We start from the raw sequence: 12450 nt of genomic DNA, 5'->3' as shown, positions 1-12450 counted from the left end.
AACTGTCTTATATATTTTAGCAGTAAATACGTAACGTTTTTTTTTTAAATAAAGGGTATTTGCGTGCGGTATATATTCATGAAATGTTTACGTTAGAATAAGTCCGTTTAAGATTTCACCACCTCCAGTACGTTGTGCGTCAAACAAACACGCGCCTACTCTGCTGTGACTGACTCTGCTGCACCATTGAAGGAATGGCGGGACGGCAAGTTTACTAAAGATATACACAGGTCTAACATCCAAAAATACCGAAGGGTAAGCCATTTTATTTACACGCTATTTTGAAAGAAAAAAGTTATCTTCGAACCGTGCCACAGAACCTTGTAATACGACATTTGTATGATATTTGCAACTATTGTTTTGACTTATTTTCTTCAGCTCAGTAAGATGGCGGTCATATTCATCGTAACGTTACGTTTCGGTAAACGTATAGGCTAGCCTACTTTCCCGCTTAGTGTGTGAATCCTTACAAAGAGCGTGGTAGTCTACAAAGTTAAAACCTTACTGAAGCTACATAGGCTAGTCCTCCGGCCTATATACTAGCTTATTGTCTCCTTGAATTTTCTGAATAGAAAAAGCCTTCTGCTTTTTTACTCATTAGGTTATATTTGACAGAACTTGCCATGTGTGGAATAGGCGGTATTTGTAGCTTAGTTACACGTCAGTTCCTAATTAAGTTTTCAGGTTAACATGTCATATCTGTGCATATTGTTATAGGCCTACTGAATGTCTAATGATTATGAAAATGGAAACGCTATGAAAATGGACAACGCACGTAGCCTACGTTTTCATTTGCACTTTCTACACTTTATTTGGCGTTTGTACAAAACATTTAGAATATATACACATTTACACACAGTGGCATACAAAATATATGTTTTCATAAGTTATACATTTAACTTCTACATTTCTTAGTTAAAAACATTAAATCTAATGTAAAAAGCCTTACTCATAATACTCTTGGTATAAAATTTCCATACAAAATATATTTGTACATAATACTGTACAATAAAAAGCTGTACAAACACAGCAAGTTATTTCAAAGAAGCATATCCCTTAAAATAAACGATTAGATGTTTGTGTGTACAAGTACGGTCCAAGTTAAGTACCAAAGAAAATATCTTATGCAACCTTGTTTTGAGGGAGTCCGTTAAACAGAGCGTAGCCTATAGAACATGTGGAAGAAATCTGTTAAAATCTTGGGAACGTCTGCGCCTACATTAAGGGATACATCCTCTTACATTTAGAGATTGATTACATAATTTGTATATAAGCAATATATAAAGGGCAGCTATATGTAAACATAATTTAAATTTTTTTTTAGATTAAGAGACTGTGATTTCTTCGTCCTCGGAGTCTGAAAAGTCTGAGTGTTTGCTGGAGTGGGACGGGGACGAGAGGTGCGACTCCACACTGTCCAAGAGTTTGCGCTCCGTGGGTGAATGGCAGAACGCCGCTCGCGGGCTCTCTCTCCCGAAAGCCTCCTCTTCCCCGGACGACTTTTTGCCCACATCGCTGAGGTCCGGGTGGGGATTCATTTTCGTGGGCAGCGTTTGCTCCCTGCACCCTCCGGAAGACAACAACTCTCTTTCTTTGGAATTTCGCCATTTCATTCTTCGGTTTTGAAACCAAATTTTCACCTGGGGAGGAGAGGGAGAAATGTAAGGAATGAGTTTTGAGAAAACCACGTAATAAATTTCCCTGAAATTAGAATTCTGAATAAAATTAGGCTATAGGCCAACGCAGTGTATGACAGGCAACTGAATTTGAAAAAAAAAAAAAAAATGGTCCGGATTAGCCTATATGTTGGCTATCCTTACGCCAACCAGGCCTATCTCGGATAGCCTATATTTCATTAATTTACAAGAAAACAAATATATTTTAGTAGACTGTCCGTAATGTAATTTACCTGTGAGTCTTTCAGACCAAGTTTGGCCGCGAGCTTCTTCCGGTCGGGTTTGCTGATGTATTTCTGTTTCTGGAACATTTTCTCGAGAGCTTTGCGTTGCACGTCAGAAAACACCGCCCGTCTCAACATCCCCCTCCGGGGTTTCCCTCTAGCTGCAAGCGGCCATGAGAAAGTTCCAGGGATGGGCACGACCGATGAAGATGCTAAAACGCAAAGAAATAAAGGAACTAAATTTAAAAGTTGGCACTTTTTAAAGTTAAGAACAAAACAATCGTTCGTGTAAAACTTTTCTTTCGCGAGTCATGAAAGCGAAGTCGCGATGACGTAGGCCTAATTCTTGTTGCTTTTTAGGGCTCCGCGTTTCCGAACAATCATTTCTGCTTCAAAATCTATAAATATTGAAGACGTTTTTGTTCTTAGGTTATTAAATAGCATTCCGTTTCAGTGAAATGGCACGAAGCAACTAATTAGCACATTGCTTGGTTCCCAATAGCATTGGTATGATAAAAAGGCAGAGTATCCTTTAACCGAATTCCAATGAAAGATAGAGTCGCTAATGAAGCGTGAACGGTAATTGTGTAGTAATGAACTAACAGAAAAAGACCCGGGACAGGCGGCTAAAGCCATATATTATTGTAACAAAAGAGATTTACACTTTCAAACTAAACACAACTGCATGCCAAGATCATTTGGAGAATACTGATGACGGGGGCCCGTCTTTGCCCCCAAATCATTTTCATTAAATGAACACGAAAAGCTATTCATAAAGCTCAAGTTGTTTTGTTGAAGCATTCACACAGCTCTGAAAAGAATCACATTCTATTATCATTAGTCTGAATGAAAGCACGATCTAGCGACTTTATAGACTTTTCAGAAAGATTATTCTTTATGCTTCCCGGTTGATAGGCTTGCCTTATCACAACCGGAGCGGGTATTTAAACCATAATAGCAACGTTCAGATTAACAGCATTGTGTGACAGTGACAATTTATTTTTCACTTAAAATTAAACATTGGCTTGCGTATAGCCTACTTGTACGTTTCGGATTATGATCACAAAACAGTTTGACTGTTTAAAATGGGTAATGCTGCACGCGATATACTGTTACATGCAGTGTGCTGTGTATTTTCTTTAATTTAACTTCAGCAACTTCAACAGCCTCATATTTAAAAGACGTCCCAACCTTTGTTGGCAAACATTATATATACCATGCCTGGACTTCCCATAAACATGCACAACACTCTATGTGGTCTTGTGAGAATATTGAAATAGTGAATAGCCCCTAATGGGGAATTAGTCCATGACTGGTAAATGCCTATCAGCGGCGTGGTAAAGTCAACGCCGGGTCTGTGTGTGGCTGCCCGGAGGGAGCTGACCAATTCGTCATGGTGCTGAAACCTTTGTTAGCAATCAGTGGCTAAGTGCACTCGCTCTGTGGGAAAAACGGGCCATGAAGAGACGCCAGCGGTTTTTTTCTGTGAGAAGGGACCCGCCTCAAATTTGGACCATGACAATTCCGGCTAATTTGTAGATTAGGGGAAACGGTGCAAAATGTCAGCAGTCACTGCTTGTGCTAAATAGGGCATCAAATTGGCGAGACTGATTTCACAGTGTTGTACTCCCTCCAACCTCTGAACCAGTATGTGTGCCCTCCTAAGTTAGTTTAGGAAACTAGCAGAATGTGCATGAAACAGCGAGAAATGTAACAATAATGTACGTCACTGCAGTCCAAAAGACCTACCTGGAAAATACGATGATCTGATGAATGGATGGAACGATCCATCAAAATAGGGCAAAGGGAATGCTTTCGGATGCACACACTGAATGGAAGGAGGCGACGATTCTGAAAGAAGAAAAATAAACAAGCTATTAACTGAGAACGCGGCAACCACTGACATCACATCCGATGCGCAACGATCAAACGTGTAGGCCTAAACTGTAAAAAAAAGACGTTGTATTTTCGTATTACCATCACGTGTTGGCAGTATGTGATATTAAAACATATATAAAAACATATTTTAAAAGGCATGCCCCCTTCATCACGTGTTTACTTAAACTGTGGCAACTGCGTATAGCCTAAATCTTAGAGGCTCGAATGTTTACAAATCTAGTTACCAAAAGAAAAAAAAGAATCCTACCGTTTCTTGTCGATGGTGCCAGGATGGCGTTAACTCCAAACTTCAAATAGTTGGGGTCGCTGCTGTTGGAAAGTGAAGTTTGTGCCGAGCATGTTCCGCTTGACAAGGAGGTGGAAGTGCTAACGCGATCAGCCGAAGCGGTGTTGAGGGTGGTGGTTCCCGAGGTCGGCGGAGAAACACTTGGCGAAGGGACTGTCCTGTGCAAGTAGCTCGCCGGTCGGCTGATCCGCAGCAGATCCTCCACTAAAAAGCTGGAGTGAGTGGTAAACGCCGATTGCAGAGACTGGGGCAGAGTCAGGGCCGCCGACGGCCGAAGAAAACCCGGATACATCGCAGGTGGTGCAATTACATTTGGGAACATCATTGCGCCGCTTGGAAAGTGTGTGGAAAAGTATAAACGAAACACCCCTTTTTGATTGCAGGAGATTTTTTCCCCCGTTAGGATCCAACCGATAAGACTAGCAGTACTCTTCTGGCCGTTCTCACTCGATGACGGGTTTTATAGCGTCCTGCTTAGCAAAGCCCTTTCAAAAGTGACAGCTTTAACAATGAGGTTCAACAAAGTTCTCCACATGAGTTTCTTTCAGTCGGGAAACTGAGCCCCCTGATTGGTCCGATGGTGCAATTTATGATTGGATTAGACTTCATAAGCAAGCAGTAGACAATGTTCTTTTAACAAAGAAAGTGTAGTCATCAATTTTGCATATTGACCGCCTCTTTGGTATACGTTGGTGTATAGAATCACATCAAGGTTTTTTGTCTGGAAGCGGCGCACATAGGCTAATTAAAAGGCTATTTTAAAAGTTTCAAACGTCATTCTGGCTGCCGAATGAGAAATTCATTAAAGAAATCCACTAAATTTATTTGAACCCCTGCTGTGTATGCAAAGCAGATCAATAAGTATTCATAAAAAACGACAGGCTATTGTCAATACGGTTGGTCCAAATGTTTGAAGTATAGCTGGGTGGTATAACTATTTAGATTGAAATGACACAAAATAATTTTCTTAGCCCCCCCAATCCATTCTCAGGGCTTTGTATTGCACTAGTTATTCTTCGAACAATCCATGCAGTGCTTTTTCGTTGCTTTTGTCAACAGCAGCTGAAATAGACTTTGAATTTGAAATAGTTATGCGGAGCGCCATTTTAGTAATTTTGTTTGCCTTGAATGCTAAAGAAATTTTAGCTTTAAATTTTCTATTTGACGTTTTGAAAGTTGAATGAGATTAATTATTTTTATTGTTTATTATTATTATTATTATTATTATTATTAGCCTATTATTATTATTAGTAGTAGTAGTAGTGGTAGTAGTAATAGTAGTAGTTGTAGGAGTGGAAGTAGTAGTAGTAGTAACCTATTATTGTTGTTGTTTTTTTCATTCGTGTTATTTGTGTCGTTATTACTGCAACTATTTTCATCGTCATCATCATCATCATCATCATCCTTCATGATCGATCTACTTATATCGCGGAATGAAATATATCTTTATGGCGTTCGCGTGTAAAACGTAGCCTATGTTTGCGTAAAGTAATGACGTCTGATCTGCTTCGGGGTTTATAATACATTTCTAAGGGGCTCTGTTAGTCTTTATAGCACATTAAATCCGATCTTCGTTATGGAATAATGTATTAAAAGGATTTCTGGTCACAGAACGCTTTAACAGATGTGTTAAATATTATGGGTTTGAAAAGTCTCCATTCATTTCGCCAGCTCCGCTGAGCATTCGCAATGAGAAGTGTGCAGCCCGAGCCGTTCAGCTTTTATCCTATTAAGCATGAACTAACTGTCACCTTCAGCTGTTTTCTCTCTTTCTTTTTCCTTCACAAAGCTTTCTGAAAAATCTTTTTATCCAGCTTTATTTCTGCGGCGGGTTTTTGTTCTGCGGCTTTAAGCGTCGAACAAGAGTGCATCTGTGATTTATAACACACATATATGAAAAGAGCTCTTAAACCTCATATTAAACTCAAATTAAAGAGACATTGAATGTATCGCACACGTAGGCCTACCAACTGTTCGGTTTTCCTTTTTGTGTCAAGTAGCCCCTCTTCGGTGACAAATAAACGCCCAAATTGTGCTCTCAATGCCTAGAGATAAATCATGCCTATACACTATGAAACCGACGTTTAAAATATATGTCATATTGTTAAGTCCAGTAACACATTTCCGGGTTTTTTTGTTTGTTTATTTTCGCCTCAGATTCACTGCATATAAAGTCAGACGAAAATGAATTATCAATCACTTCGCTTACTAAGTTAAAAACAAATTTTAAGTGTTAGAACTTGGAATTTCAATGTATAATGACTATCCCACTAGATTAACTTCTTAGCGCGAGTATAAATGTTTAAAGGCCTGTCTGCAGAATGAATGAGATTCTTAAATTATAATTTAAAAAAATATTATTAAAATATTTACAGCGACCAAAGAAACGGGATGTCCGACCTCGCGCCATGGTCTGATAAATTTTTAAACATTTTAACGCTTGAGGACAAACGTTAACTTTAAAGCCAGTTTTTTTTTTTAAATCGTCCACTTCGTTTTTACTGTACAGGTTTCAGTATATTTTGACCTCTCTTGCCGTGGTTGACTCTATCTATATAAATCTGGCTCTCTTTTTTTTTCTCTCTTTTTTTTCTGGAGACCTAATGCGGCTAATTTCACTGATTTCAAGAAAGAAGGAGGCTATTGTTCGCCGTGCTAGGTCAGTCCCACGCTGTGCCACACGTGGATTCAGTTTAATGTGGTTTGTCTCAGCACAACCTTCAAGTTTTGCTTGCGAGCTGCAGGAGCAAAAACGAGAAGCGTCCATTGAATAAAAACAGATAATAGGAGGAAAAGTCGACAAAGGGTTTTTTTTTTTATTTCTGCAGGATTCGCTTTCGGCAGCGTTCTTCTCTGTCTGATCGTTTAAGAGAAGTGAAATCTGAAGTCTAAAGCTAAGACCTGTGACTAATAGCGTTTGACCAGTGTTCTATCCGTTTTGTTCCCCTGGCCATTCATTTAAAAGTGGTTATCTTCAAATTTATTTCTGAAAAAGTCAACTCATCTTCTCTGAACAGCAGTTGGAAGAAATGAGGGGAAGGAACGCTTGTGTCACAAGCAAAATCGCTGGAGGTAAAGCTCCATGAAATTGTGCATTAGGCACTGAGTGCATACGGCGTCTTACATAAGAACGGTATTGGTGAATGAAAACTGTGTTTTAATATTTGAAATTATTTACAAAAATTAGCTATTGTAGCGTGCGCGTTTCCCCAACGGATTGAACTGGCGTTTCCGAACAGTGGAGACAAGTTCCATTTTAAGTTTATGCTGGTCTGCATTTATTTGGTACGCGTTAGTAATGTTGATTGGGCATTTGTCCCCCAATTTCTTAAAAAGTGAAATTAATGCAAATTGATCATTCGTAATACATACGTTTTCAGAATCACACAATTGCTTTATGGTTGGTTACATATCCAGTTTTATGTTGTGTGGCACTACGGGTTAATGTTATATAATTAACGGATTGATTGAATTGATGGAACTTAACTGACTTGTGAAGACATCTAATTGAACTAAATTTGGTCGATCATTGGGGAGGTTTTATTTGCATTATGTATGCATTCTTCGTTTCTTTGCATGTTATTATGCAAAAGATACTCGTGTTCATTTAACTATTTATAAAATGAAGTTAAGTCTTCATAGAATATACCGGGGGATATTTAGTTTATATTTGCATACGTAAAGATGGATGTTGCGTCAGTACAAATTGTATATTAAGACTTTGACTAACTCGCATTTGGAAAAAAAAAAAAAGAAATAAAATAGCCCTAGCCATTTGTGTCAGTGGCGTTGAGTTTTAGAATAAATTATTTTTTTGTTCAAAATTCTGAATGAGGGAACTTTTCCTGTTTGCCACGATTCCCCTTATACTGTGTTTCTTTTGGTTTAAAAAAATATATATGTGGTCTATTTTTAATGAGTCTTAAATGTTTACGTGCTCATCAGACCTTCAAATTAATGCGCTGTTAGACTTAAACAGGTATGCCTGGACTGGAAGGGAAACCTGCGCTCAGTCAAATACAAGTAGAACGCCTCCATGAAATTATCCCTTTTAAAAAAAGTCAGATTTGCATTAGCCTTTTTTGAGTTATCCAAATCTGTCGTCTGGGGCAGACGTATTAAGACACCTAACACAGCACCTTCTCAATTCAGGACGAGAAAATAAGTAACTGTTAGACGTTCAAAGCTTTTTATTCTTTTACTTTGCCCAGAAAATCCCCCTATTGTGCCAATCAAGCAGATGGTTTGCAGGAAATATAGCTTAGCCTCGGTGACCGAAACTAATTTCAACTAGCTTTCCAAGCTTGGCACGTTTGTTTTCCCTTTACCAAATAGCGCAAAACAGCTGGTCGGACTGAATTAAACCCATTAAAGACACATTTCTAAGATATTATATCCACACAGAATGTCTCCCCCTTGTGCGTCGCACACAAGAGTTAGCTCCATTTAAATGGAAAATGTTCCTGAGTAGGAGACCCGTAACCCAGCCGCAAAAAAACCAAAAACATTTTACTAAATAGATTAACTAGACCATTGTTTTGCGTCACATTTATCAGCTTCATTAAGTGAATGGCTGAGCAAATATATTACCCATGCATGAAAAGCTCTTTTTGGATTGCTTTATTGTTGTGCTTTACCATGACAGGTGGTTAACTGTTTTTATTCTCTCTCTCTCTCTCTTTATTGGTTCCGTGGATGTGTGGAGGAAGGGTGGGTATCACTTTTGGATAAGCGGACAGATTGAACCTCTTTTTTTTCGTTTCGACACAATAAAATTGTTTAAACTTCCCATTGTCAGAAATGTTGCTGCTTTGAAAGTATCTTTATGCAGGGCGAAGCCTCGAATTTAACTTTTAAGCGAAATTTTCCTAAATTGTGTGTTTAACCACTGTGATTATTTCTGAGGTGTAACCAAAGTTATTCTGAAAATAAAATGTCCGAAATAATCGTGTGAGAAAAAAATCGGTATGGTTCACCCGTCTTTCTAAACTTAATGCCGAAGCGTCTCACATACGGAATAAATTTATTTCTCACAAGAAACAGATAGGCCCTGGATACAGTAAATTCTATGTGTATACATCATAAAATAGCCGAAAGAACTAATGCATGCTTAAAACTAAGAGAAGACTGTGCTATTGAATTCATTTCAGCTTTAAAATAAAAATTTAAAAAATTGCCCAGGGATGTACCAGGACTAAAAGTTACTTTTGGGCGCATTTAAGTATTTTAAGAAAGTTACACCAGTAAAACGTAAGTCAATAAATAAACTAGTACAAAAATTATACTAAAATTAGAAATGTATTGATTCATCAAGTGAACACGTTAAACAATTAATGTAACATAGTTTCAGACTGTATGGAGCCTTCGGGGGAAAGCGCTTGGGCTTTGTCTTAACACCTTGAGTCAGTCTGATCCTCGTGCGGGGCTCAGCTCTGTTAAAATCTATCCCGGCAGCATCTGGTTAAGAGTAGCCTAACACCCGGAGACTGTAGAGCACTGAAAGGATTAGCGATGCCGCAAGATATAGAAGGGCATTGACAAGCATTAAATCGATATTAACTTTGCATTAAACATAACCCCCTACCCCACCCCCTTTTTCAAATGAAAAAAAGCCATATCTCTTTGAACAAAGCGTTTCAGTCTGCGCGGATTTCAATGCACCTGTTCTTTGATTTGCTAAGCAGCCAACGCTCCCTGCGTATAACGGAATAAGATTAGCAAGCATTAAGAACGTTTTGGTTGTCAAATATGAGCTTTGGTTTTGGTGATGATTTTGAAAGACAAATAGTTATTGCGGGTTTGTGTGCAACTGTTTAAGCCTATAGGACTGTACAATTATATTTAAATGTAGAAATAAATAAGCCTGTATGCTGGTTGTATATTTTCATGAAATCCTGAAATCCTATTGACCCTAAAATGTAGATTTTCAGTACCATTACCAAACTACGACAGACTTTTAATTTGATTTTAAAATAATAAAGTTTAATTAATTTTACCACAGAATTTTGAAAAGTGGTAGTATTGTATAAACCTTTAATTCACTCGAGGAAACTCAGTAAGAGCAAAGATAAATGACCACACACAACTTATAATTTTTTTTTTCTGTTTGAAGCAGGAGAGATGTTTAGCAAACGATTATGAAAGCTATTAACAAAACTGATTTAGCCTTTTCCGAGCCCATTGAGACACATGAAATGGGGAAGAAGTCTACTGGGAACCGAGTTATTAGCACACCCCATTATTAAGCACAGACCTGACATATGGTCCACACACAGTCCTCCCACCTTGGAAATGTGTATGCATGAGCGTTTGCATGGATTAGTATTGCATTTAGCGTATGGAAAAAAGTTATCAGAAAGGAATTTAGTGTATGAAAGACACCAGGCCGGGATAAATACACGGGACACAGTATTTTTTCTGAATTTCTATTGTAAGTGTAAATGTTGTAACACATTGAGTTACTTGTTTGTTTGCCTTGTTTGCGACAGCAGAATCCCAGAAAGTGGTGAGGTCACTATATGGCAAATTAAAATGATATGCAAACGTCCCTAAACTCTCATTTGGCTCCTTGTGGTCAAGTTTTGAAAACAACAATCATACTGTATATCGAATCTGTCATATCTCAAAAACTTTATAGTCGCCAAATTATTTACTATTATTTACAATATATTATTTATTGGATGATGTAATTACTGTAATTGATTGCACCATAATCTCTGTTACCTTCATCAAACATGATAATGCAGTAATACCCTATAGTGAGTCCACTGCTTTAGTCATCACACACGGTCTGTTATTCAGTTTGATCTTCTCTGAACATGAGCCAGTCGGTACTAGAAGCACCATGAGCCCCAATCAGCCGCTCCAGGTACCTCTCATCTTTTGGAATGCGTTTCCTCTCACAAGATTGTCCCCACCCACTGTCCGGCCCAGCCAATCACGAGACTTCAAGGTGTGTCAATTTTTTTTTTTTTTTTTTAAATGGCAGACAATGTACCTGTATTCAAAAAGAAAATTAAAACATTGTATTAATTAACACATTTGGAGGGGGAAAAAAACCTGCCCTTGGATTTGTAACAATATGGAGCATTCATGTTTGATATGTGTCTGACATTATCTAATCAAAAGGCACACTTGTTGGAGTTTTACTGTCATCGCAAAAAATTACACGGATGAAAAAATTTGCAGTAGACATTACTTGTTTTACGATGGAAAAATCTCTGTCCAGTTTACGTTGCTAGGCTTTTGACTTACCCAAGGTAGTTTGGTGCCCAGACGCCTAAAAGCTTGGAATGATTCATTTGACTTTGTTTTGTTGTGTTTGTTGTGCTTTATGTGGATTGGATTAGCCCTCTCTTTCTTCTTCCAAGGTTGCCCTATCATGTTCTTTTTTAGTGAAAGGTCTCCCTGCTCCTGGAGAAAAAAATAAAAAACATTATGTCTTAACCAACGAGCGTGCCCAAGGACTTTTTGGGCTAATATTGTGGTGTACAATGGGTTTGAATGGGAACATAAAAAGAGTCAGAGGAGACCGAGCAGTTAATTAGCTATGCTAACGTAACACATTGTTTGGCTCCCAGGCTACGCCCCAGCTGTGAGATCAGCACTCTGGCTGTTCTGGCCGCGCTTCACGCTGGCTGAGCCACTCATTACTGTCTTGTTATCCAGCATTCAGTCAGTGCAGACAGAAATGGCCCAAGTGCTTCAGCAGAGCCAGCTTGTACCCAGCTTGTATCCAGCTTGTACCCAGCTAGTACCCACCTAGTACCCACCTAGTACCCACCTAGTACCCAGCTTGTACCCACTAGTACCGCGCTAGTCCAGCTAGTACCCAGCTGTACCCAGCTAGTACCCACCTAGTACCCAGCTAGTACCCAGCTAGTACCCAGCTAGTACCCAGCTAGTACCCAGCTAGTACCCAGCTAGTACCCAGCTAGTACCCACCTAGTACCCAGCTAGTACCCAGCTAGTACCCACCTAGTACCCAGCTTGTACCCAGCTTGTATCCAGCTTGTATCCTGCTTGTACCCAGTTTGTACCCAGCTTGTATCCAGTTTGTACCCAGCTTGTATCCAGTTTGTACCCAGCTTGTATCCAGTTTGTATCCAGCTTGTATCCAGCTTGTACCCAGCTTGTACCCAGCTTGTACCCAGCTTGTATCCAGCTTGTATCCAGTTTGTACCCAGCTTGTATCCAGCTTGTACCCAGTTTGTACCCAGCTGACACAAAGAGTCCAAACGATGCTGCAACCGTGTAGCGGCAATGTCGTAACATTCAGAAAACACTCCGGTGACATTGTCCGTGAGCTGGGTATATTCGCCTGATGAGGCTAGACGATAGTGAGGCTAGCGCAGCTAATGTAACC

The 12450-nt window shown here is 39.1% G+C and overlaps 1 protein-coding gene across 1 annotated transcript; it reads right to left on the bottom strand.

Moving 5' to 3' along the window:
- Positions 1-796: 796 nt before the first annotated feature.
- On the bottom strand, positions 797-4611 carry dbx1a (developing brain homeobox 1a). The gene is made up of 4 exons (XM_064313019.1): positions 4047-4611; positions 3650-3751; positions 1910-2112; positions 797-1640 (listed from the first exon to the last, which is right to left on the bottom strand). Exons 1-4 carry the CDS (start codon positions 4408-4410, stop codon positions 1326-1328), a joined length of 984 nt encoding a protein of 327 aa, XP_064169089.1. The 5' UTR covers positions 4411-4611; the 3' UTR covers positions 797-1325.
- Between the last annotated feature and the right edge of the window lie 7839 nt (positions 4612-12450).

The sequence above is a fragment of the Anguilla rostrata genome, chromosome 16, assembly GCF_018555375.3.
Source record: "Anguilla rostrata isolate EN2019 chromosome 16, ASM1855537v3, whole genome shotgun sequence".
Lineage (NCBI taxonomy): Eukaryota > Metazoa > Chordata > Actinopteri > Anguilliformes > Anguillidae > Anguilla > Anguilla rostrata.
This window is presented reverse-complemented; position numbering and strand designations above follow the sequence as displayed.

Excerpts from the sequence above, each read along its gene's own strand:
- dbx1a (XM_064313019.1), bottom strand. The coding sequence starts at position 4,410 with ATGATGTTCCCAAATGTAATTGCACCACCTGCGATGTATCCGGGTTTT. Across the intron at positions 3,752-4,046 it reads GGCACCATCGACAAGAAACG|AATCGTCGCCTCCTTCCATT; the intron begins GTAGGATTCTTT and ends TTCTTCTTTCAG. Across the intron at positions 1,641-1,909 it reads TTGGTCTGAAAGACTCACAG|GTGAAAATTTGGTTTCAAAA; the intron begins GTAAATTACATT and ends TCTCCTCCCCAG.